Here is a 26,844-nt window from a genome sequence, read left to right on the forward strand (position 1 = left end):
TAATAAACTACTTTTCATTAAAGAGATCTGGGGGATAGGAGTGAGAGGAGGCTGTAAAGGTGGGGACAGAAAGGCACAAATCTGCTCCAAGGCGGAAAGCCAGGGTTGGGGCGCTCTGGGTTCCCTTCCCCCCGCCCCTCCTCCCTCCGATGCCACCCTGAGTTTCTGTGCCCGGTGAAGTAGCCCAGCGCCGCGCCAGGCCGCTGGCCGCGCTCTCGTCGCGGTGGGGGCCCGCGGGCCCGCCCTGGCCTCTCCGGCCGGGCGGCAGCCCCCTCCCCGTCGCCCCGAGCCCCTCCCCCGGGCCCAGAGCCCCTCCCCGCGCGCTTCCCCTCTCTCCCCTCCCTTCCCTTCCCTGCCTGCCCGGCCCTGCCTCCGCCTCCTGCGCCCACAGACTCCGCCAGCGCCGAGCCCCCCAGAGCCCGAGCGCGGCGAAGGGGCGCCGCTGGCCCCTCCCCAAGCGCGCTGACAGCAGGCTCCGGGGCCCCCGCCCCGTCCCCTCGCTGGCGGGACACACCCCCGCCCCTCCTCTGCTCCGCCAGTTCCCGCCGGACCCACCGGGCAGCGGAGAGAGCGGGCGGGCGAGCCCCAGAGCTGTGGCGGCGGCGGCGGCGTCAGCGGCAGCAGCAGCGGAGGCGCGCGAGGGAAGGGGCGCGCGGCAGGCCCACGGGGAGCCACCCGGGCGCACGGAGCCCGCGTGCCCTTAGGACTGTCCCCGCCCCGCGGCCGTACCTGTAGGTGCCGGGAGCCCGGGCAGCGGCGCGCCGGGCTAGGGTGGCGGGTGGCCCCGGGGACCCGGGAAGCGGGAGAAGGAGCCGGAGCCCGACCGGGATGAGAAGGTGACGCCGCCGGGGGGCGCCACTCGCTTTGTGGGGGAAGATGCTCGCCTACTGCGTGCAAGATGCCACCGTGGTGGACGTGGAGAAGCGGAGGAATCCCTCCAAGCACTACGTGAGTACCCCCTACCAACCCCTGCGGGGGGCTGATCAGGACCCCCCTGAGGGTCCCCGGGCTGCCCCTTGCCCCTGCCCTCTAAGTCGCGAAGCTAAGTGCCCACAGGGCAGCCCTCAGCAATGGAGTTTCTTCGCAGGGCTGTGATCTCCAAGGAAGCCTTTTCTGACCTTCTTCCACTACCCTCCCCCCCAACGCCCGTTTTCTTTTTTTGGCATTGGAATTGGCAAGTGGCTGCCCTTGTCTGTTACAACGGTGAAGTCATCTGTCCGCCTGAGCTTTGATGGATGGTGGGGGGAGCGTTCGTCAAACCCTCGCTGGGAAGCTCCGTTGGGAAAGAGCATCTTCCCGGCTCTCCCTGGGGGCTCGGGTCGCTCGCGCTCACACAGACAGAGATGTTTTCAGAGGCTTGCTCTGGGGAAGGAAACCTTGCGAGAGCCTCCCACTTTTGCTCTAATCTCTGCCTCCCTAGGCCTGGGTCTGGGGGACAGAGGGAAGCCAACGCGCCCCCCCCCCGCCCCACCTCCACCCTCAGCCCTGAGCTTTGATTTGTTTCTTAAAGCCATTGTGTTCGTCGGTGTGAGGAGATCTGTGGCTTTTCCTTTTATCCCTCCTCTGGACGTGACCCTTAACCAGGTTCATTTCCTCTTAAGTGATGCTCCATCTCCAGACACGAGGAGGCAAATGTTTGCTGTGGTCTCCGAGGAACGGCCGGCTGCCCCTCCCCCTTCCTTCTCCAAACTTAATGAGAAGGGGCTAAGGTTGATTGAGCTCCTGGCCTGTGGGACGAGTCCTCTTTCATCTCAGCCCATCCTGTCTTCCCATCCTTCCCACCTTAGGAAGTAAACACGGTGTCCTTGACGCCTGACGATGCCAGTCTGAGCGGCTTTGGTCCTGTACCTGAGATAGAAGAGATAGACAGCAGGGCATCCAAAGCCAAAGAACTGCATCTTATTTGCAAATTAGGCACTCAAAGGAGCATTTAGTATGCTCAAAGCATTAATTTTAACAATTAAAACAGGCTGTTGGTTGCTGCTGTAGACAGCACATTGATCTCTGAAATGCCTTTTATTTCCTTGTTGCAAGGGGACTGGGATTTGTGCTAATGTCAGCCTCAGGCTACTCTTTCTATCTTTATCCTCAATAGCTCTGATCTTTGGGTTTCTTTATAGTGGAATAAATGGGCCTGGGCTCAGGTTGGGGAGGAGGTAAACCAATGAGTCTGGCTCCTGACCCAACAGAGAGGTGGGTGCTGGTGGGAGAGTTGTTCCTTTTGTGTTATCTGGCTCAGCAAGCGTCTTCTCCTACTGTTTCAAGAAACCTCTTTTTGGAGAAGTTGGGTCACCATGTGGTCACCCCGCTCTGGGGACAGATGTCCATTTGCAAATCCCAGAACTTATTATGAAGTCCGTCTTCCTAACTTCTTTTCTCAAATGTTGCAGGCCAAGTTTTAGGGGTTCTTTCCTAGTCTTCAGTTAAGATTGGTACTGCTTTCAACAGATGGCACTCTCTGCTCTGAGACCCAGGCAGGTGCTTTTGTGGACTCTGGATTTTAGTTGAAACAACAAATCTTAGCTTTGACCAATGATGTCCACTTACTGGCAACAAGGCAGGAGTGTTACTGAAGCCTGGGGACCCACTGCAGACGGTGTTGAGAGGTGGTTAGTGCTGAGGTTCTGACTTGGAGGCTCTTGTTCAAAGCCACTGACTAGCTATGCAACGTTGGGCAAGTTTTTTAACCTCCGTGGGCCTCAGTTTCCTTATTTTAAAAGTGAGGATAATAATAGTATCTACTTTATAGGGTTGTCTGGAGAATTAAATGAGATCATCCATGCAAAGCACTTAGCGCAGTTCCTGGCACGTAACAAGCACTCATTAAATGGTAGCTTATTATCTGTGCGATGCTGACTAAGAAAGCATTTTTGAAAAGCAGCTATTAATGGTCTGGAAAGAAGGAAGAAAGATTTGGGGTTTTAAGATTGATAATAACTTGTTCTACGTGAAAAATACAAAAGAAGTCCTGTCTGAGTCCCTTGAAATGATCATTTCCTCCCTTTTTATGGACAGTGTTTTCCAGAACATCTTGGCTTCCCGTGTAAGAATCAATGACATTATGTTTGGGGCCGGGAGTGATGTCACTGAGCAGATGGGGCCATTCAGAGCTCTCCCAACTCAGGTTGGGGAAAACAGTTAAAGGAGAAAACGTTGTATATTGTGGAATCGTGGAGCTGGCAGGTACCCAAGGACTCATGTGGCTCTACCCCCTCACTTTACAGATGAGGAGACTGAGAACCAGATGGGGTAAAGTCACTTGTGACTCAGCACCTGAGTCTAACTGGCCTTCTGCTCATGGAGTGGGTTTGGTTCATCAAAGGACCCTAAATGTCTGGTTGGGATTGATGAGGAAGACAAATATCTGGTGACAACAAGAGGTTCCTGCATGTTTGGGGCATTAATGCATAACATAAGGAGAGGGGCCCTTTAATAGAAAGTGGCGGTGGGGCCAACAGGGCAGGAGGAGCAGGGTGTGCCTCTGAAGCTTAGGATCGCCTCCTCTCTTGGCCTTTGCATGGCGGACACCACACATCAGCAGGTCAGGTGTTCTGGACAAGGCACTCTGGTGTGGGTAGCTGGCAGACAGGCTGCGTTCAAGTCGCACATGTTCTGACAGCCCTCTGCACTAAAGAAGGCTGCCTTCTTCCCGCCTCTCCTCCACTGATGGTGAATTCTGAGTCTGTGGTTTGGCAAATTGCAGAGCAGAGAGACTTTTGGGACATGCACGTTAGCCGGCGCTAGCTGATGAGAGGCCTGGGGCCCAAGCAGGAGGGGCTCTGCTGGCTCCAGAATGCTGGGAACACACTGCAAAGTTCTTCTCAGGACACCCAGTGAAGGGTGTGCTTGTCCCTGTGATGAGGGAGAGCTGCCTGGACACCGAGGGTCTTGTGCTTTTGGTCTATTTATGAAAAGCAGGCAAGTGACCCCCGTCATTTGAGGTGCTTTCAGCCCTTGGCTTCCTTCCTCTCTGCCAGGCTCCCTGCATGGAGTTGGGCTCCTCTCTTAGCTATATGTGCTGCCCTTGGGGAGACCTTAGGTAAACTGGCTTTGGCCTCTAACCACTTGTCTTTCGAATGGTCCTGATGATGCTGGATGCCAACTGCAGATACCTTCGTTTGAAAACTTTCCATAAGGTTGTAAGTTCCAGTTCACGTGATTCTTTGCCCTCATGTGCGTGTACAGGTGTAAGTCAAGTCCTATGATGGTGGAGAGGAGCTTGTGCATCTAAAACAAACAAGAGATTATTTGTTGGGATTTGGGAGGCGTTGCGCTTTCACAGTCGTTTCCTTTCCTGATTGTTTATTTCAGACAAATGCCAGTCATGAATGTTCTGATCCTCTACAAGACTCTTCACGGAGTGCAAATAATAGCCTGTGTTAGCAGTTACCATCGGTGCCAAATGCTTAATATGCATGATTTCATGTGATTCCTACAGTTTATTGAATGTCCCCTCATGTACCCTAACATGGGACAGGTTCTTTGATTCCTTCATGCAGTTGGGTGAACTGAGACTTGGAGAGGTTGCTCAGGGTCTCCCAGTTAGTACAAGGCAGATCTGGGTCAATTCAGGTCACTTCACCTCCTGAGGAAGACATGAATGTACAGTGGGGCCCTTCTCCTCCCCTGGAGTCTGGTTGGGGAGCCCAAGCTCAGGTTTACATGACAGAGAGAGAGCAATGCAGGGTGGCATTTGAGGACTGGCTCACTGTGTGGGACACCTTGTGCCATGGATGTGAGTGTGTGGTGGGCAGTGGAGGAGGTCACTGTGAGGCAGAAGGAGTGTAACAAATCCAAGATGATATTTGCTCCCCAGTGATGCTTGAGGTGATAAAGTAAGGATCCACCCTGTAGAAATAATGCACTCTCCTGTGTGTTCAGAGCATCAAAGGTTTTGTTCTTGGTCCTGGGAGCTACATTTTTAGGAATTGGCCCCAGACCCATTCATTTCTCTGCGCTTCATTTTTCCTTAAGCCCCATGGGAGGAAGGATGTGCACTTGCAGTGTGGAAGGGGTCTTCTCAGGCCAATTCTACTGTGGAATGAGGGGTGTTGGGCAGATCAGGGTTTGAATTCCACCTCTGACTCATCCTAGGTGTGTAACCTTGGGCCACCCACTCTGGGTCTCAGGGTCCTTACATATAACCTCACGGGGCTTTTGGGAAATTGATCTGAGATAATTTGGGGCAAAGCTTCCATTTAGTACCTGGCCCCTGTCGTGGGTACCCCACATAAACTAGTTTCCATCACATGCTCCTGATCACCAAAACACTTTGAGTGCATTTAGGACCTTAGGTGAAGCTGTGAAAGAAGGGAAGACTGAGGCAAAAAGGAAGGCCCAGCTGTTCAGTCTGATGGGAAAGTGGGCTACATGCCCCATGGAAAACACCCAACATACAAGAGAACCAGATAAACAAGGAGCAGCTGTTCAGACCTGGAGGGCTTCCTGGAGCTGACCTAGCGATGGCTTCCTGGTATGTTGGGAAGGAGGGAACGAACATGGATTGGGGGAGAGGAGTAGAGAAGTGCTCCAGGAAGGGGCAAGGTCAAATAGGATCCCAGCCCCAAGGTCAGTGCCGCACATGGCGTAACACTCTTTCTTGCTTTCTCTCTGTCTCTGTCTGTCTGTGTGTCTCTCTCTCACACACACACACAAGAACAGTTTCTTCTCCTTCTCCAAGGAGGGAAGTGATCTAGGGGTGATTCACAGGTCTGACAAGAATTCCTACTCATGGAACAACCGACCACATCCTTCAAGGCTGTTGGAGGAGGGGGGCCAGCCAGCCATCTTTCATGACCCTCTTTAGAGCCGAGTGAGGGTTTTGGGGAGCAAATCAGGACTGGAATCACTTTGTGTGGTGGCAAGCAGAGGGGAGGCGAAGGGAAGGGAAAAATAAACCTATTTGATGTCATAGGAGACCGATTCCAGCTCCAGAAATATAAGCGCCAGCTGCTGCATTTTCCAGAGAGATATTCCGGGGCCAGCATGAGTTAATGGCCAGTGGAGGCTGTGAATTAGAGGAGTGTTGTTAGGACTTCTGACTTCGGGGTTTGCACAGCAGTCCCTGGAAATTGCCTTCTAATTTCCTCAGCCTGAGTCATTGACCAGACTATTTCTTGGCCAGAAAATGTCTAACAGGCAACTCTGTTCTCTTCTGCCTCTTTAGTAAATAAAAGAAAACAAATAATGGAGTTATGTATATGATCGTCACGCTTACTCCTTTGGAGTTCTGAGAATCCAGGAAAGGGATCATGGATTAGGACAGGGATCCAGGGAACAGGAAGGACAAAGGGGTGTGTGTGGGAAATGAGGTGGAGATTCTGGCTTTGGAAATAGGTTCTGAGCCAGGGCCAGAGGTGTTCTTGGCCATGGCCCCTGCCAAAAATAATGGAAGAGTCCAGTAGGGTGATCAGTGTTTCAAGAGGCGATTCCCAGAGCTGAGTGTGACTTCTCGCCTGGGCTGGGCTGCTGCTCCCTGTAGTGGAGTCAGGATGTGAGGGCAGGAGGGTGGGAGGGCCAGCCCCAAGAAAGCCCCTCTCATGTCCCCGAGGAACCTCTGCAAGTCACATCAGCAACAGTGCTGAGCAGAGTCCAGCGCAGATGTCAAGATGCAGCAGGAAGGGGAAGAGCCAATACATGAGTACCTACTACGCACCAGGAAGTGCAGAAGACACCTTTCAGAGGGGATTTTATTGGCGTGTCCTAACAGCCAGGTGACGTAGGTAGGTGTTTCTACCCCCACTTTACAGAGGTGGACATTGAGGCGCAGAGAGTTTAGGTGACTCTCACTCAGAGTAGTGCTGTGGCAAGGCTGGGATTCATACCCTGGACTATGACACCTGAGACTGTGAGCTTGTCGCTTTCTTCCCCATTAGAGCTGGGTCAGTGAGAGAGGGGCGTGAAAAGAAAGGAGTCCGCGCAGCACCTCCTGAGAGGGTGACATGTATCTGGAAGGCTGTGTTGTTAGAGACACACACATACCCCGGGCTCTGGTATCCCTGGCTGGAGCCCTCTCTCTGCCACTCACTACCATGGGACCTGGTGCAGGTTACTTTTTTCTCTGTGCCTCAGTTTCTTCATCTGTTAAAAAAAATACGAAAAGAAAATAGGACCTAGCTCAAATGGTTGTGGTGATGATTAAATGAGTTAATCAATGTAAAGAGCTCACAACAGTACCTGGTACGTATTAAGCGCAACTTAGGCCTTTACTCTAATAACGGTTGCGTCCTAAAGCTTCAGGAGAGGGAGCGCTCTGTGAACTGGAGTTTTCAGGGAAGACTGGCTGGCGAAGGCAGGATTCGTGATGGGCCTTGAGGAGTAATTAGGACTTGGATGGGAAAGAGTGGGATTTAGAGGGGAAAAAGAGGGGAAGGGCATTCCAAGAAAGGGAAAAGCAAAGGTGCTGGAGGTGGAACGAGGAAGGAAAACATGGGCAAACCCCACGTGGGGGAGAAGGAGGAGGAGGAGGGTGGCCTCACTTGCCCGCTGAGGGAACTCAGAGTGTATTGTGAAGACACCCCTGCACCTTCCGTTACTCCCCAGGATTTCGGGGGAAGGGCAGCTGGATGTCACTATGGGGTCCTCCTGGCGGGCCCCAGAGCTGGCTCTATTGCTGTTCTTGTGGTTGTGGCTGAAACAGCTACATAAGGACGGGGACTGTTTCTGCACGTCCTTGTTGGGGGCTTTTCAGTTGGCAGGCCGGAGCCCAGCCCCTCTGGGTTTATAGCTCTTACTCGGAGGGGTCAGGCTGCCTCATAAAAGTTGATTGCACCCCAGAGGTCTTGGGGAAGGAGAGGGGAGGAGGAGGGGGGAGCAGTAAGCAATGAGGCATCAGCTGCTTTGGGCCTCGTTGGTGGAGGGCCCCGGCTGGTAGGGCCTGAGGCAGTGGCCGTGTGTCACAGCGCGGTCCTTTCCATCCCCCTTCCCCAGCACTGCTGCTGAAGCCCCCAGTGGCAAGAGAGAGGAGACCTCTGTCCTTGAAGGGTCTGGGGGCTAATATTAAACAGCTTGCTAACAGCCCAGGACGTCTCTGAAGTCTGTGTTACCTGAAACATTTAGACCGGTGTTGATTTTTATTTTAACATCTTTCTGAAACTGATTTCATTTTAAATACAGTGCTTCAAGCTATCTCTTCATTTATTTCCCCCTTACTCCACTGCCAGATACTCCAGTAAGCCTGATTCTTTGGGGAAAATGTAATAATAAAAACAACAGCAAACATTTCTGAAGGTTTGTATGTGCTTAGAGTTTTATGCAAAAACTCTCCAAACAGCATGCTGAAGTGTATAGTCACTGCTGGCATCCACCCTGTGCACGTGAGGACGCCAAGGCCCAGAGAGTTTAAATGAATTGTGGAACATCATGCAGCTTCTTACTTTGTGACCTAGGCCTGCTGTCTCCAAAGCTGGTCCTGTCCCCACAGTGGCTGTGCAGTCCTTGATCACATCATACCTGGGGAGACCGGGCCCCGAGGAGATTCCACCTGAGGCCTGGCTGGTTGGCTTCTCAAGACATGAGACCTTCCACCTGTCACCTTCCCCATTAGCTCTCCATTTGCCCATCCAGAATATGGGCTGATTGCTTCCTTTCTGGCCTGCCTTGCAGAGGTGGGGTGGATATGATAACGGCTTTGGAAAACACTGAGCCCAGGGGAAATAGCTTTGGGGAAGGGTCCTAGACCCCTCAATCTGGTTTCTTAATCATTTGGAAAGGGGATGCATTATAAAAAGGAGCATTTCCTGACGCCAGGGAGTTTTTAGACAAGGTTTCCCTGCCATACGACTTCCCCCAAGAAGCCTGTAGCCAGGTCAACTCAGGATCACTTTAGGCTCACTCAGGGTCACTCAGTGGAGATGTTTTCTAGAAAACCACCTCTGGGAACTACACTTAGCTTCTTTCTAAGTGCCTGTCGTTTATGTGGACAGATAGAGACAGCGATTTCCAGTCCCACCTCTCCCTGCTGTTACCTGAGGGGAGGAAGTGACATCCAGGGGGCTGAGTTAGCAAAGGGGAAACAGCTGTGCTTTCTGACCCTCCACTCTTTCTCTGGCCCTTTGCTGTCATTTCCCTTTGCCTGGTGAGGAAGCCACCCTCCCTAAGCCTGGGTGGAGGCGCGTGGTGGGGGGCAGGGGTGAGGGTGGAGGTGGGACAGGATCCCTTCCTCTGTGTGTGTCAATGCAGTGTAAATTATGCAGTGGGGCGTATGGGGCCCTCCAGTCTGTCTCTGGGCTCCCTGGAGTGTGAACTTCGGGCCTGGCGGAAATTGATCACTCTTATCTGACGGCAACTCCAGGGAGTGAGGGGTGTGGGTGCTGCCCAATGCTGATAGTGAACTTGCAGGGCGTCCCAGGTGGGAGAAGGGATGGCGTGGGTTGGGCCGGTCTGTACTTTCATCACTGCATGGTGTCCAGTAGAGAGCCCTGGCTGTTTTCCTTTTTCCAGGAATATTCTCACTCAGTGATAAAGGAGACCTTGACCTGTATTACGTGGACGCCATCATCATACAGCTTCCATGTATTGAATTCCTGTTTTGTGCCAGGCGCTGCCAGGCCCTTACTTACAACCTTTGGTCCTGACTCAGCCCTGAACGTATGAATTTTACTCATATGGAAACAGGATGAGAAAGTTTAGGTCGCATTGTTAGTCAAGCACAAAGCCAGATGTGTTTGGCCCCCTCCCCCCAGGCGGAGCCTGTTTCACACTGTCGCTGGGCCTCACACCCCTGGTCCCTCTCCAGGGCTGCCCCAGGGTAGCGTGGCTTCTGCCGGCCCAGGGTTCTGTCCTCCTGGGGAATGGAGTTCTTTGTGGGGAGAGCCTGCCTTGCCACTTTTGCCCACCTAAGGATTCTGAGCGCGAAAGGATTGTCCCTGCCGTTTGAAGTGGCTGCTTTGTAAGCTCTTTCATGGTAGGCCCCATTCCGACCCAACTTTATTCCGTTTCCTGATGGCCCAGACCCAAAGGGCTATTTTAAGGGCCTTGCCTGTGTGGGAGAATTTCTCTTTGTAACAACAGAGAGGGAGGCCAGGCTGGCTGGGCACGGTGCTGGCAGTGCGGCTCCGAGAGAGTGAAACTCTTCCCTGAGTTCTGCCTTCTGGGCCAGAGTTGATTCCTTGGGCTTCCAGCACAGTGCCTGGCACCCGGGAGGGGCACAGTCACTTGTCACCGAGGGCAGGGCTTCCAGAGGTGGTTGCCCAGGAATCTGTGCTGGTCTGAGCCCCAGTGGCTTGGCAAATTAATCCTTCTCTCACAGAGTTAAGGCCTGGCATAGAACAATGTCTGGACTTTGGTTTCAAGCCGGGATTAATTATTTACTTTAGTCATCACTCATTGGCAACTAGAGAAAAGCAGCCTCATTTTGCCCATGATTGCTGGATGTGGCAGCTCCCAGGCAGGGGAAGTGGGGAAGCTGAGTCAGAGAGTCTGTGAGTGGAGCCCTTCTAGGTGCAGGCACTGTGCTAGGGCTTCTCATCCACCACCTTCTTTAATCCCCACTGCCACCCTGAGCATCGTTCCAGTTGTGTAGACGAGGAAGCAGAGGCTCAGAGAGGGGCAGCATCTCGCCATCCATCACATGGCCGTGAACAGTGAGAACCAGAGTTTGAACCCAGATCTCTGCAGAGTTAGAACCCACAAAACCTGTGATGGTCCCACTGTGCTCCCTGCAGATTTGATGGATCACTCACCCCCCCACAAAAGTTGAGTGTACATCTCTTCTTTCCCTGCTCCCAGCTGGCAGCATCCACACACACATCAAACTACCTGCACTTGGTCTTTCTCTGTCCTCTCTAACCTCCATCTGACTCTGGTCTCCCCGACTATGTTTCTCCCTCTGCTGCACACACCCATGGGGATCTTGGCCCTGATCTGTGGGGTATAGAATGCTGAGAGCACTGCCCTGGGCTTAAGAAAGGAAGCGAGCCCAAAGGGAGTATGTGCAGTGGGCCTTCCGTTGGAAGGCTGGGGCGCTGCAGCTTTATAGTGGCTTTGTCTCCCGAGAGCTTCTCAAGAGGCTAGGGGGCTGGGGAGCTCATCACATGGGTCCCTGATAAAACATCAAGGGTCTGGATTAAACCCCGGTCATCTGCCCACTCTGACCTTCCCTCCCCATGACCTTCCCTCCCCAAGCCCTTCCATTAACACATGATTTGGTTGGAGCTGGTGGTTGGGATAAGATAACAAACCTCTTGCTATCGAGAATGGACCCCTAGCAAGGTCTGGCCTCTATTTTGGGATTCAAATTTTTATTCCCCTTGAACTCTTGTCCAGAGCCACTTTTGAAGGCCCAGCCCTTCAGAAGCTCCTGCTGCTGGGGCCTCTACATCCTGTCTGGGGGGTGGGATTGTTGCTGTGATTGGGAGCAGGGAGCAGTTTACTTCCCAAGCACTTTCAGCCTGCTGCTCGCTCAGGCTCAGCTAGGCTCTGGCAACTGGAAGAAGCCCCAGAGGGAGCCTCAGGTGCCAGCAGTTGGAAGTTGAGGGCAAGAGGATGGGGGCAAGGTGCTGACACCTCTGCTACAAGGGCTCAGGCTCTGAAGGCCTTCCTAGCTTGTTTCACTTGTTCAAATTTCTTCACCTCCACGGGCCTCAGTTGTCTAATCTGTAAAATGAGAATAATAACAACAACAAAAACAATAATAATACCTAGCCCAGGTAATTGTTACTCTACATAGTGCTTAACACATGATAGCTGTTCAATAAATGGCAGCTATTTTAATCATTATTATGGTCATCCTGCATGGTTTTGCACAGTTTCTGCCACCTCCCCGAAGCTTTCACAACTTTTCTTGTTGTTGTTGAATTTATTTGTATTTATTTATTTATTTTAATGGAAGTACTGCAGACTAAACCCAGGACCTCGTGCAGCTAAGCACACACTCTGCCACTGAGCTACACCCCCCCACTTCCATGACTTCTCATCTTACAGTGGTTCCTTTCTGCGAATTTTTGTAATGTTTATTGTTTTTTTCCTCTCCTGTAACTCTTACTAAGAATGGCCTTGGGCTGGTCAGTTTTGGGCAAACTTCTGTCTACTATGCCTGATGGATGGAAAAATCCCATTGAGGGATGGACCTTGATCTGATGCTTATTCATATTCATTTATTCATTCATTCAAGTATTAATTTAATCAATCAATCAGTCAACATTAAATGTTTACCACGTGTCAGGTACTGGGAACACAGCAGGGCGGATAAAAATCCCTGTCCTTTTGGAGCGTACATTCTGATAGGGGGAGGGAAGAAATAAACAAACAGACAAAATTGGTTAAGTGTGTAGTGTGCTAGGTGGAGGATACATGCTGTAGAGAAAACTGAGCAAGATGAGGGAGACAGGGACTGGCAGCAGTGGTGGGGGTTTTGCCGTGCTATTTTGTAGAGCATGGTCAGGGACAGCCTCACTGTATAGTGACTTTTGAGTAAGATCTGAAGGAGGAGAGAGAGTGAGGCCAGTGGATATTTGGAGCAAAAATGGTTGAGGGAGAGGAAACAGCAAGTGCTAAGGCCCTGAGGTAGGACTCTGCTTGGCCTTTTCAGGAAAGAGCAGAAGGCTGGTGTGGCCCCATGGCATGAGCGATGGGGAGAGCAGTGGGCAGTGAGGTCAGACCGCTAACGGGGTCACATTGGGCCTTGTATCCTTCCCAGCACTGACCAGTGTGCTCTGCACAGTAGCAAAGCCTCCTCTTGACTTGCTGAAGACAGAAACTGGACAAACACTGCTGGAGAGGTTGCTCTGGGGACTGCTTGGGCTTTGGTCCTGACCTTCTAAAAGAGACTCTGTGGGAAATGCAGCCTCCATCCGCAGTGTCTTGGATAGGAAGTCCAGGACCCCACAGGTAGTACACGTGTTAGGGAGTTTCACTAACTGAATGTTAGTTTTGCACCTACTGTGCGCAGGACACCAGGCTGAAGCAGTTCCTCCAGCCAGGAGCCGGAGGATGGTGAGCTCCTGCAAAGGCAGTGGCCCCTACAGGCTTTCATCTTTAACACCCCCTACCCTCGCCAACTGAAGGTCTGGACCACAGTACGGCCTTGAACAATGGAGTGCATCTGTAGACGAAAACTTTATTAAAGCCCCTTCCTCTTACATCATTCATATTTTTTTAAAGAACCACAGTTTGTAACTTACAATTGTGGAAATTGGTTACTTGAAGTGTAAAATATATATTCCTATCGAGATACTACTATGAATAGTGGTAAGATTCTCAGGCCAGTCCACAAAAACCTTCCTCATCCATGGAGTAGATGGGATTATAGCCCCAAGAACCAGATATCTCTAGTTCACCTACACCTAAATTCCTCTAGCCTGGGAGTTTAAAATCCGTGAGTGAAATCCAGGAAAACTGTCTTCCTGGGTTCATACTGAGAAGGAAACTTCCAGACTAACGGATGATGAGGATGGTGATAATATTAGCAACAGTAATTATGTGCCAGCCACCCTTCTAAGCACTTCACTCATTGAATCCTGACATCAACCTGATGAGAAAGGCACTCTTATGGTCCTTTATTGATGAGAAAACAGACACAGAGAGGTTAATTTACCAAAGGGATAAGCCAGGAGGAGGCAGGGCTGGGGTTCAGAGCTAGGCATTGGGGCTCCAAAGTCCTCTTGGAAATGTCTGACATCCTGGCCTTCCAGGAATCCTGCCAGCCAGCCTTGCCACAGCCCAGGTTGGCCATCGCAGACCTTAGTTAACAAGCGTCATAGTCAGGGAACCGAAGCCACTGGTGGCAGGCAGGAGCAGCCCCTCTTTGTTCCTGAGACAGGAAAAACCATTTGTTCCTGGAACCTGACACTGCAGGGGGTGGGGTTTGCTGTTGTCTTCCTGGGCCATTTACAAGTCCAGCCCAGGGCGCTGGGGAGGGTGTCGGCATGGGGTAGGGAGCACTGTGTCTGTTGGTGGAGGCCAGATTAGAGCGTCTAGCAAGATGTTTCTGACACCTAGGCCATTCAACTCTCAGCAAAGCCCAGCAGGTGGCCAGGGCTGTTGCCTTGGCTGGGAGAGGGGCACCCTCCTCATTATGCCTTGTTCAGTTTATTGTTAGAATGAGGTGGGTCCTAGCCAGTCCTTCTTCTCTTCCCGGGCCCCAAAATAAACAGCAGCTGCTGGCTGCATCATCTCTGTCTGCTGCCAGTCTGTCAACAGCCCCTGGCTCTCGCTTGGCCCCACCCCTTTGGGGTTTAATTGCATGGGGCACTGGGGGCCCTCCGGAGCCTGCCTTGCTGGCCAGCTGGTGTGCCCCGGCATGCCCTCTCCCAGGCAGTGCTGGCCTGTCAGCCACCCACTGGCACTGCCCTCAGGCTCCACAGCTTGGCATGAGTTCTGCTCCCGGCTCTGCCATTTAGCTGGTGACCTTGGGCAGGTTGGTTAACTCTGAGCCTCAGTTTCCTTCTCTGTAAAGCCAGTTAGTGGATTCCATATCCTTGTGTGTTGTGAGGATTAAGATCAGTGCATCGAGGCAGCTTGAGTGGAGTCATTGAAGCTGGACTGGCTGATCTGAGTCCTAGCTTTGGCACTTAGGAGCGTTGTGACCTTGGGGGAGGTGCTGAAGCTCTCATACCTCAGTTTTCTCATCTGTACAACGTTGATAATAAAAGCGTCTCCCAGGCTGGTGGTGAGGATGAAATGAGCAGTGCCAGGCACAGAGTAAGAGCTCAGTGAATGGGATAATGTGTGCTCCTTTGACAGATAAGGCAGAATATCCCCTAAAAGAAATTCATAGGCGCACATCTGAGAGCTGACAGAATTACTCCTCTCCTAACTGGCTGTTGGGTCTGTGTGGTTGAGCTAATTTGCTTGGCTTTGTTTCTAGCCTGTGTTTGGAACTTCCACTTGAGGGGCTGGGGGTGAGGTTGGGGGTAGAACTCGTTATAAAGCAGGATGGAGGCATGGGAAAGGAGGGCTGGGATTTCTTTTCTACTTGGCAGTGGTTCTACTGATGTAATGTAAGAAATGAAAAGAAGACCAGGTCCGAGGTCATGGACTGCCTTCAGCTGGTGGGCAGATCCCCTGTGGGGTCAACCAGTTATCTCTGCTGATGTGAGCCCTGACATGTTCTTCCATATGATCTGCTCAAATTCTCCATGGGCCAGCTTGCCTTGGCTGCATACTCTGGGAAGCCCTCTTATCTTTGGCTGTTCCTTCCAATTACCCTCCCTTGTGGAAAGATTGTACTGGGAACCCCTATTAGAGCATCCAGACCCAAAAGGCATCATTCTCAAAAAGACAAAAAAAAAAAAACCAACAAAAAAACTTGACCCCAATTGTGTTGGGCCACAGTGCTAGGTGCCGCTGTACGCACACCAATCCTCCAGTAAAGAGACCCTCACTCAGCACTGTCTCCCCAGGAGCCTAGTCCTTTAAGAGGTGGCTGGGCATGCTGTCCTGTCCCCTCCATGTTGCCCGGTCTTGTTCAAGGAGAGAGGGCAATGGCAGTTCATTCCCAACATTTGGGCATGGATTAAATGAAAGAATGATGATAAAAGCACTTATAGCAGTGCCTGGGGCAGAGTCAGTGCTACCTAAGGGTTACTGTTGTTATCTGAGCTGGTGGGGCAGGTGGAGTCTGCTTCCCATCAGCCCAGAGTCTCTGTGGCCTGAGGATATATATAGAGAAGCCGTCTGGTATTTGTGACAGTGGCATCTGGGATGAGCTTGTGGCCTGTTTTAGAGGAAGGAGGTGTAAAGATTCAGGCTGGTGGTCAATGCCAACTCCACCATTTACTAGCCGGGCATCTGCCGGCGAGTTGCTTATCCCTCTCAGCTCGGTTTCCTCAGCTAACTGGGCCCACGCCTACCTTGTAGGGTCACCGTGAGAACCCGAGACAGGGTCAAGTGTCTCGTAGGCATGCTCCTTTATGGTGACCATTTAAACAGCCTTGTGGTTTGGCAGAGGGGTCCGGGGGATGGTCAGTGGGCTCCAGCCTGACTTTTCTGGCTGGGAGCCTTGAATTACACTCTTTCCATACCTCTCCCCTCATGAGCAGCCTCTGGGTGTTTATTGCAGCAGGGTTGCCCATGCAGAGGGTGGCGGTGACTTCTGCTGATACCCACAGTGTCCCAGGTTGTCAAGCTCCTCACAAACATGATCTCTGTCTCTGAGGGACCTGCTTGGAAGGGCTGTAGGTCTCCTGCCTGTTTCAGGAAAGGCTTGAGAGGCATGTGACTGCTGTAAGGGTGGAGGACACCCCTTATGCTCTGCCCCATACCCGCTGGGCTCACCTCAGTTCATCTGCCACCATTTTCAGCGTGCTTATGTCTCCCCACCATGAGCTTTCCCCACTCTCCCCTCTCCCCACCTCATCTCCCTGTGTGAGGGCTTCCTCCAGACTCTGGTACCACAGGAGCCTGCCCTACCCAAGCAGGTGCACCTGAGGAAGGGCCGAGGAAGGGGTGGTGGTGAGTCATCATCCCGGGGGGGCTGTCCTCAAGCAATGGACAGTGGGAGCTAATATCTCAGCTACCTGCACAAGGAGGGTTTGGGGGCGATTTCCAGCCAGAACCTCCGAGGTTCCCCAGTGGGACCAAGCCCTAGGTACCCACAGCAATAACTTGCCCATTAATGTACCCTTTCTCAGCCTCTATCCTTTCCTGGTCTCACTTTCCATAATTCCTCACGTGGGGTTCCTGGAGTCATCTCCCTGATGAGCAGCCTGCACCCAGGCCTTGTCTCAGGGTTTGCTTTGGGACGAACCCAAACTGTGATAGAAAACTCCTCCTGCTAGCAAGCAGTGGAGCCAGGCCTGAGAACGTTGTCTGTGACACAGTCCCCAGGCCATGCTGTCTTCCTCAAAGTTTCTGGGGCTTTTATTATAGAGTCAGCAAAGACCCTTTTTTCATGTAGGTTTTTTTTTTTTAAGCTAATAAGAGGCAGTTGAGTCAGAGAGGACAAGGCTGAAGAATACTCGATCTTTACAACATCTTCTAGGGAGAGCTCCTCAGAGAAGGAGCCCATTCAATTCAAATATTACCGAGAAAAGCCAGGCCTTGGAAATGGGGGAATCTGACCTCATATAAACTTGCCTCAGGAAAGAAATAGGCAAACAAGGGGCTTACAGATAGAAACCAGTATCTTTATCCACCCCAGGTCAGCCTGGGAGGAGCAGTTGTAAGTGTCTGAGGAAGTGAGGTCAGGGACTGCTGGCCTCTGTGCCCAGGTGCAAGTTAACGCATGTGAGCAAGACACTCTGGTTTGTCTCTGCTGTAATCTGGCTAGTTGGCAGGGGTTGGGCATCACGGACATTAAAGCTTCTTGTGACAGTGTTTGAAATTGTGGTAAGGTTAAGTATCCTTATAGATGGTGAAAGCATCTTTAAGAAAATTTAAAAAAGGAGAGAGAGAGAGTGTGTGTGTCTGTGTATATGTGTGTCTGTTTGACTGTGGAATGCATGTGTACTTGGAGACGTATAATGTCTGTGTGTGTGTTTGGGTGTAGTATGTTGTATTTGGTATATTTTGGGATATCTTGTGTGTGTGTGTGTGTTGCAGGGTGTTTGGGGATATGTTTGGGTGGTATTTGTATATGTGTGTTTGGGAGTGTGTGTTTATATGTGTGTGCATTTTGGGTGTGGTATGGGGTGTTTGTGTGTGTGTGTAATACAAGCTGTTGGGTCATTGTCCATCAGGCATATTCCTGGGGTCATATTTATCCTTGAGAGCTCCTTATGGTCAGGCTAGAGGGTCCAAAAATACTTAGATTTTAAAATGGTCTCATAGATCCTCACATATACTTACCATAACTACCTTTTCTCCTTTGCTCCAGTGCCTTTTCTGTATCAGGCAGGTTTACAGACTTCATTTCACTCTCACAAAAGAAAGATCATGTTACTCCCATTTTTATAGGTAAGGATACTGGGAATCAGAGACATTAAGTCACTCACTCAAGGTGACACAGCTTGTAAGTGGCAGAAGTGGGATCTGACCAACCTCTTACCTTCCACCCTCCTCTGACCCCGCCACCTGCGTAGGGTGAGCTGGTAGGTGGGCTCTGCCGTGACTTTGCACGTGCAGAAAGGGCCCTCCTCTCCATTGTGGGCACTTACTCTAGAAACATTACTTCTAGCTTCAGAGGAGGCCCTGGAGGAAGACTTGTGGGCTCAGGAATGCTGTGAGGCAGGGCTGCATGAACTGGGCTGGTGCAGGTGTGCCAGAGGACCCGATTCCAAGAGACAGTTTTTGTGACCTAGAATGGGGTGAAGATGGAGGAGAGACTGTGGAAAAGCAAGCGAGGAATTGAGAAGGGGCGTGGAGGAGGCTAGAGAAGTCCTTGAGTTCATCTCCTGGGCCTCAAGGAGAGGGTACCATGCACATTTAAACTGGGGAGGGAGCCTTATGGCTGGTTTTATCACTCCCAAGAGCAAACGTTAGTCTCTCCTGTTTTACTGTGAGCCAGTTACATGTCCAGGTGTGTGGGGCTGGGGCAACGCAGATCTGTCCATGTTATCTGTTACGTGATTTTACCTTGGGACAGGCAAAGAAACAGGCCTTCCCAGGCTGGATTCCTGGAATGAATAGAGGGTGGACATTTCGGCAGTGTGCATTCTTGGCAAACAGAGGTGGTGGGGCCCCTGGACTTGCCTGGCTGCTCCCGCCTATGAGAGCTCATGTCAGAGGGTGGGAAATCCCACAGAAGCTTCAGTCCCAGACATGAGTCTGTGTGGGACATTTAGGGCTTATTCACGGGGCTCAGATCTCCTTTGGTTAGCAGAGCTGCTGGGAGAGGGCCTCCTGGTACCCAGCCAGCTCAGTGACTCCAAACAGCTCCTCAGGAGCAGACAGTTCCTGCCAGTGTCCCTGAGAACCTTAAAGGGCCACCTCTGCCCCATCCACACACCCCCAACCTCAGCCAGGATGAACCCTGGGAAACAGGTGGATTCATACACAGCAGCCTGAGCAGCCCACATTTTCAAAAGCTATCCTCTAATAAGTCCCCAGCCCCAGTGCTATTACTATTAGGTGTTAGGCAAATACAGTGTTAACCCTGTGGATTTGTTTCGCTCTCTGCTGATACAGATTAGGATGTGGTCTAGTGCAGCAGTTAGAGGCAAGGCGGAATTTTCTACAAACCATGTGACTTTGGGCAAATTACTTAATCTCCTCAAGTCTCGGTTTCCTCATCTGTAAAATAGGGATTATAGAGGTAGCACAAACTCATAGAGCTGGTGGCTGGCATAGAAGAATTAATGATAAAAACACAGGAAACAGTGGGAGCTGGGCATCCTCGTGGAGCTCCCCATGTTTGGCAGCAGAGAGCCCACATTAATACTCAGCCCCCCCACCCTTTTGGGAAATAGCTTTATTGAGATATAATTCTCATACCATACAACTGACCCATTTAAAGAGTACAGTTCAGTCTTCTTAGTATACTCATAGAATTGTGCAACCACTACCACAGTCAACTTTAGAACATTTTTATTACCTCAAGAAGCCAGAATGCTTTAGCCATCACTTTCAACTTCCCTCCCCACCATTGGTCCCCAGCCCTTGGAAACCACTAGTTTACTTTCTATCCCTATGGATTTGCCGATTCTGGACACTTTATATAAACAGAATCATCAAGTATGTGGTCTTTTGTGACTGGCTTTCTTTCATTAATATAACATTTTCAAAGTTCACCCACCATCAGCCCTTTTGATGGCTTATAGGCTGAGCTTGATTCATTCCTTGTGGTGGTCCGGGACCCCTGGGCACACACCCTTCCCGTGGCCTCGACAGGGCTGGCCTGAGGTCCTGAGTGCAGGTTCCTCTGGAGCGTCACCCTTCCCCACCCTTTGGAGCACGTTGATTTTCTCTCCTACTCTTCTGCCTTGAAGCTGGTCAAGGCTGGGTCTTGTAGGAAAATGTTGAACGTGCCTGCAGTTTATTCCCATTACTTCCTCTGGCCCGGTCAGCAACGTGGGGGCAGGGTGGAAACTGTGTAGTCTTTACTCATCTGTCCTCCTGGGACTTTCTTTCCGGGAGGGGGTGGGGAGAAGGACGACAAAGCATCTTTATTTGTTTTTAATGTTGACTAACTCCCCAGCTCCCTTACCAAGTTCTGGTGAAAGTTGCTGGGTTCCTGGTCAGGCTCTCTTCCCTCGAGACCCAGGGTCATGGGACTTCTCTCTTGGGGGCAGCTGATGGGGAAGTCGCCAAGTGCTTTGGAGTTCTCTGCGTGTGGAGTCAGACTCCATTTGTTTCTCCTCTAGCTAGTGCTGGTCTGGTGCAAAACTGGGAGTCATTCAGCTGCAAGTAACGAAACCCCATCTAAATCTATCTTAAACCACATGGAAATTTATCATCTCACTTTTAAGATAGTTCAGAAGTGGATAGCAAAAAAAATTATAATTAAAAAATACTGTCTTGGGAGGGGAGGATACAGCTCAAGTGGTAGAGTGCGTTCTTGGCATGCATGGGATCTGCAGTTCAATCCCTAGTACCTCCTCTAAAAATAAATAAATAAGTAAAACCTAATCATCTCCCCCTGACAAACAATCTCCTATTAATGAGCATTTAGATTGTTTCCAAATTTTTTTTTTTTTTTGCCATTATAAACCGTGCTGACCTAAACATCCATCTGTATCTTTGGAAACTTGGGCTGCTATTTTTGTAGGATAAATGATCAAAGTGACATTGATAGGTAAGAGTGTTTGGGGTTTATGTCAGGTTGGTCGGTTCACATTTAATCTGTTTTCCTATTCCATGCAATGTGTGTCTAAATCCATGCAATGAGAACTGGTATTTCTAGTGAAGACCCTGTGGGTCCCTGATATTTGTGGCAAGAAAGGAACATTGTATTATCTTGCTCCAATCTATGGCTGGGCATCAGACTAAAGTCATGTTTGAAAGCAAAAGATACAACGTAAAGGGCTTTCTGGTCAACCAGAGTATTTGGTATATTCTGTACTGTTGAGTACCCTACCTAGCAGTTTTGCTTGAGAGATTATATGAGTCCCTGTTGGAAAGCACAGGGTGGAACATCTTAACAATACCCAGTATTGGTTAGACATGAGGAAGTGGGAAAACTTGTATGCTGCTGGTGGAGGCACAGTCCTACCATGTGTCTGGGAAGGAAGGGAAGGAAGAGAACTGGAATATTCTGTGAACTATGGGAACTGCTTGGAATCATACAGGTACCCAGTAGAGGAAGATGGATAAATAAATACGGTATATTCATGCGATGGAATTCTGTGCAGTTAATGTGAATACGATTTATAAGTGTCAAAATAGAAAGATCCCCACAAAAAATGGAGTAAAAAAAGCAATAGAATATTATCTATTATACTATTTATATAAATATTATTTATCTAAATTTCATACCATTTCTATAAATTTAAAATGATTCACAAAATAATAGTGTGTTATATATGTTTACATATGTATATGGAAAAAGTATAAAAATACAGACCAGAAGGATACACACAAAAAGATTCCTGACACTGGCTGCCCCTGGATAGGGAGAGAGAAATGGGGCTGGGAGGAGAAAAATTACTTATCCATAATGTTTCTGTTTCTCTTATTTTAAAAATGATTTAAAAAATTTAGCATTCATTTATTTTGAGTGGCATGTAGCAGGATTTGTTATATGTTTCATATATTCTTCTTTTGCTCATTCAATACAGATTTGTTGAATGCCTATTGTGTATGTACCACGCATTGTTCGAGGTTCGAGACTGTATTAGTACACAGACAAAAAAATTCCTGTCCTGTGGAGTTTATATCCTAGTGAAATGTAAAAAAACAAAACAAAAGTTCAAAGTAAAAAATAATAATATAATTCCCAAATTAAAAAGTGAATTAATACAAAAGAAAACTATAAAAAGAAAGCTCAGGATCAGGTGCCTTGGTTCATCGAAGTTGGGTCTAAATCTGAATTTAAAAAGGCAAGAAAGGCAGGGGCATCTTAACATAGGTTTGATTGCAGCACAGAATTTAGTTAAGTGACTCTTGAAACAGCAAAAGTGACAATTAGATGTAGATTAGCCCAGAGCCCACCACTTGGAGTGAGCCCCACCTGGGAGTAGAGTTTATCTGTTCAGTGCCTTGGGCAGAATTTATCATATATCAGGAAGAGTGGAGCATTGACAGGGCTGTGCTTGTTTCCTTTGGAGTGGAACCTCAGTGCCACTATGGTCAGCTGGGAAGCCATTTTCCTCCCTTTTCGCTCATTTAGCCTCCACCCTAGCTCTGGTCTTCAGCCTTGGACCCTAGGAGCCCCTTAACCCTAGGGACACCCTCTCTAGTCTGACTCCTGATTGTCCTGACAGATTCAGAACAGAATAATTTTCTCAGGGTACTGCATTGATTGGTCACTTTCTTGCTCAAAATCCCTCAATGGCTCCATATTGCTTGGCAAATTAAATTAGTCTCCACTAGGAATTTAGAGCTTCAGTAGGGTGGGAGGACTTGATGGGGGTTGGGAGCAGGGAGTGACATCACAACTCAGTTCTTGCCCTTGCAGAACTACAGCCCATGAGAGAGGCCCCTGCGTGGGTGGTGCTCTGTAGAGATACAAGAGCAGATGCGCATGTGAGTGCGTGTGTGTGTGTCTATCCATGAGCACATGTATATGTTTAATGGAGTGTTTACTCAGTGCCCAGCACTGTTGAGTGCACTCTGAGTGTTATCTCATTTAATCCTCACAATAACGCTGTGAGCAGGTGTTAACTCATCCCCAGGGTGGCAGAGCCAGTGATCGGTGGACTGGGACTCAGAGTCAGGCACCCTGGCTTCCAGAGCTTGTGCTCTTAATCCTTAGGCTACTAACTGGGGAAGGGAAGAAAGACAGGTCCTCCCGGGGAGGCAGTGATAGAGCAGCCGACAGATGATGGGGACCAGTGAGGAGACTGGGTGTGGGAACTTGGGGGGTGAAGAAAGACTCTGGGGTCCAGGGCTGCAATGTCATGCTTGGGATTTCAGACTTCCCTGCAAGCCTGAGGAGTTCCAGGAGGTGTTGCTTGACACAGTCCAGTGTGGGTTTAGAGATGTAACTGCACTTGTGGTGTGAAGGATTGATTGGACTCAAGAGACTGGAGGAACCCGGAAGACCAGTTAGGAGGGGATGGCAGTGTGGTACAGCCTCATCTGCTGTGTGGGTCAGGCTCTCAAGCCAATAAGGAGGGTCAAAATTACCTTTGAATATTCCTTAAATTGCCCATTCAGTTCAGTGCCCAGGGCTCTTTGTATGCAATTTTGTGCAGCATGAGAACCATTGAACTAGAGTAAAAGAAAAAAAGGCAAATCAATAGTCCTTGTTAGGCATCTGGACCAGTCCATCTGCAACAAATCAGAGGAGGGGTGGCTGCAGCCTGCCCACCAGGCTGACTCCATTCTGCTTTCAGATTAAACCTCTATAACCTGCAGCCTCGTTAGGGGATTTGTAGTCAGGAGGATGGACCCAGAGAGTGAGAGGTGTGATTCCACTACAGCCACAAGTGGAAATTTGGCTTCGTGGCCTTTCTCTCACCTGGTTTTCCTCACTTCTCATCATTCCTCTTACCTCCTGTGATAACCTCTTTCCACTTCCTAAAGAAAGCTATTTCCCTAAATTCTGTCCAGTAACTAATCCTTGTGCTTCCATTTTCTTCTCTCAGTATTCTTTGAGAGTCCCCAGCAGGACCTTGTCCTGTCCCTAGCCAACATCTTCTCACTGAGGACAGTCCATCCCCCACCACCTATCCTATACCCACCTTGCTTAGTAGTTAAATTAACAGCACCCCAACTTTTCCAGTCCCCAGAATCAAAATCTGGGAGTGACTTTTGATGTCTCCTTCCCTGATATTCAGTAGGATTCTCTGGTCTGCTGATGAGTGATTCCCAGATGCGCCTGGGAAGCTGGTGAAGAATTTCTTCCTTCGGAATCACCCACTCCAAGCCCGGAGGCTGATTCAGTATTCAGGTAGCCTGGCATGAGGGTGGGCCCCAATGTCTGTTTCAAAGCTCCCCAGGAGATTCTGATGAGCCAAGTGCTGGAACTACTGCCTGGGATCTGCGTCTACCCTGCCTCGTAGATTCATTAGCCTTTCATTCCCATTTTGCTCTCCTCTCTCCATCACCCTAGTTCTAGGCCACGGGCAGCTCAGATGGGCTTCCGCAGGTCACTGCAGCCAGCCTAGACCAGAGCGGTCACCTTGTGGTCACCCAGCACCTCTCTCTCTGCGTCTTTGCTCCAAAGCTATTTTCATTGCCTGGATCCTGTCCCTCACTGCTGAAATCCTTTAAGGCTCACCTCAGATGTGTCTTCTAAAGGGCCTTCCAGACCCACCTGAGACAGATGGGCTTCCTCCACTCCTAGCTTGTAATAATTACTGGTTTACATACTTCTTTCCTCTGTAGGATTAATAGAACCAGCACATGTGAAGCACCGACCCAGACACTCAGGATGAGGGAAGGACAGACAGGGTCCTGTCCTTAAGCTCCAGGCTACTTACCAGATGCTGAACTCCTTATGATAAGGGCTCTGGTGGACCTTGAGTGTACACTCCATCAATATTTGCTGATCCTGTGCTGTATTGTGCCTTTCCTGCCCCAAAGAGTAGGTCACGTACTGTTTCTTCTGCCCTCGGGTACAGTAAGTTGTCTTTTTCAATTCATTGCACATCATCACATTGCAAAGCCCTCCTCCTGCTTCATTTTTACTTTTCCCCTTCATCCCTAATCTTCACTCCTATTCCTCTTCCCCTTATGCACCCACTCTAACCTGTTTAACATAAACCCATGTAGCCTCAGAAAATAGTTTGTGCTGTTCCTGTGAGTGGTTCATATCTACATAAATAGTATTGTTTGGTGATTTGCCTTTTTACTCAATACTATGTTTAGAAGATCTATTTACAGTGTAGTGTGCCTCTACTTTATTGCTGCTGACAGCTGCATAGTGTTCCCTGCTGGCAGCCGCCGCATTTTACTTATTTGCTCCCCCTCTCTTAATGGACACTGAGATTGCCTCCAATGCTCTCTACTGCAAACATTGCTGCAGGAAACATCCCTTGCACACTGCAGAGATTTCCCCAGTATATACATCCAGGAGTGGGATCACTAGGGCACAGGGCATACACAGACTGAGTTTCAGCTCTAAGTGTATACGCCTACCAGCAGTGAACCGGGGTTGTCATCTCTCTGCATCCTCACCAGCACTTGGTGTTATCCAGACGAGTGGGTTATTTTCCTCTCTCCTTTCCAGAGAGGGCCTTCCAGGCTGTTGGCACTTCTCCCCGTAGACCAGTCCAACCGAGGCTGGAAGACATTGTGAATTTTGCTGTCTATGTCATATCATTCCTTCCTGGCCTGTCTCCCTTGTCTGTAATGAAAGTTCTTTTTTATAATTCCCTACCCAGTTCTTACTAATGGGACCAGAAACATGAAACCTCTCTCCATTATCTTAAGAACTCAGCCAGCTTTTCAAAACTAAACGTCCTTTGTTTTTCAACCTAATCTGAAATAAGCCCTTCTTATCTTGTTTTCCCCCTTTGCTCCGTGCTTCCAAATCTCACCGACCATTCTTGTGGATCCCCCAGAAATGGTTTCTGAAAGCTACTGCTTCATCTGTGTGTGCCCGTGGTGGGGGTGGGGCTGCGGCTGCAGACCCTCCCCGGGTGTTACTCCCATCACAGAAGCCAGGTTTGGGATTTAGCTGTTTAAATGTGGGCTACAGCCTTGTTTGCAAACGGAAATGAGTTGGGCTTATTTGCTGGGGATAATTATAGGGAAAAGACTCCTACCTAATACTATCCAATTTTTGGCCTGAACTTTTAATTAATCATAACTGTTCTATGACATCTTATGTTGCTGGGGTAATCTATTATTGAAGTCTTAAACCTTGCCTGGTTCTAGCAAAGCAAAAATGTGGCTTTCGGTCCTATGTAAGGTACATGTTACATGTTTGCCTGATTTTTCCAAGTAACCGTGAGCTCTGGAAGGGCAGCTATCGGGGTCTTCCTTATCCTTCTCTACAGAGCCTGCTCCCCACTGCCCCTACCCCCCACCGCCCTTACCCCCCACCTTACTCCCAGAGCTTTGCACTTAGCAGGTGCTCAGTAAATACTTGTTGGGTGGTTGACACAGGATGACAAGTTAATCCATCATTTTCAAAGTCTGGAACCAGACCTATTTAAAAAAAAAGTCCTTTCTTTAAAAAGTGGCATTACCTTGTCACCCTCAGACATGTTCAGACTCATTTATTGCTCTTTGGGGTGGGGGTTCTTGGGGCAGTGACTCCGAGAGCCTCTTAAACTTAAAAGAGGCATAATAAATTACACTCTTTAGAGAAGCCTGGATACCTGCCTGTGTCCCCAAAGTGGGTTAGGAGCACGACATTCTGGATGGTTTCTCTGCTTGCTCCCCACCCCCAACCCCGCCTGCAGGGCTTGCCGCCCATAGTGTGTGGTATCCTACAGATCGCCATTAAATAAACAGTCCCTTGAGAACACAACTTAAAAAAAAAAAGTGCTGTCTATGTATTGTATCAGGGGAGCTAAATATTATGGAAAAGGCCAAATATTTCCACTGTGTTAAGAAAATAAGAACCCGGCAGCATGGAACTTCTCACTCAGTGGGCAAAAGATGTGGTGGAGACTTCAAAAGGAGGAAGAACTGTCAAGACAGCATGAGCGGCGACGGGTGACTGCCCCGTTGAGAAAGGAAAGTGTGTGTATTGTATTCCATCTGCGGCGGCATCTTTCACCTGGGAAATGAATTAACCATCACACCAGTGTCTGTATGGAGGCTCAGCCAAGCAATGGTCCAACTGTGACTCGGCCTAGGGGTGAGGTTAGGAGGAGGGGAGAGGATGTGCAGAACATAAACAGCCTTTGTTCTCAGAAGACCTGGAGGCAGATTCGCAGGAAGAGACCCTCATCCTCTGTCTGAAATGAAGAT

At 49.8% G+C, this 26,844-nt stretch overlaps 1 protein-coding gene across 2 annotated transcripts in view; it reads left to right on the plus strand.

Annotated features, from left to right (window-relative positions):
- Positions 1–351: 351 nt before the first annotated feature.
- SH3PXD2A (SH3 and PX domains 2A) overlaps positions 352–26,844 on the plus strand; it is a 230,861-nt gene continuing 204,368 nt past the window's right edge. Inside the window, exon 1 of one of the 2 annotated variants that reach the window (XM_074373681.1) lies at positions 352–948. In XM_074373681.1, coding sequence (XP_074229782.1) covers positions 877–948 — 72 coding nt within the window. In that variant the 5' untranslated portion in view covers positions 352–876. The remainder of the gene's footprint in view (positions 949–26,844) is intronic. The other variant, XM_074373682.1, reaches the window with a different exon arrangement.

Source organism: Camelus bactrianus, chromosome 11 (assembly GCF_048773025.1).
Source record: "Camelus bactrianus isolate YW-2024 breed Bactrian camel chromosome 11, ASM4877302v1, whole genome shotgun sequence".
In the NCBI taxonomy this organism is placed as follows: domain Eukaryota; kingdom Metazoa; phylum Chordata; class Mammalia; order Artiodactyla; family Camelidae; genus Camelus; species Camelus bactrianus.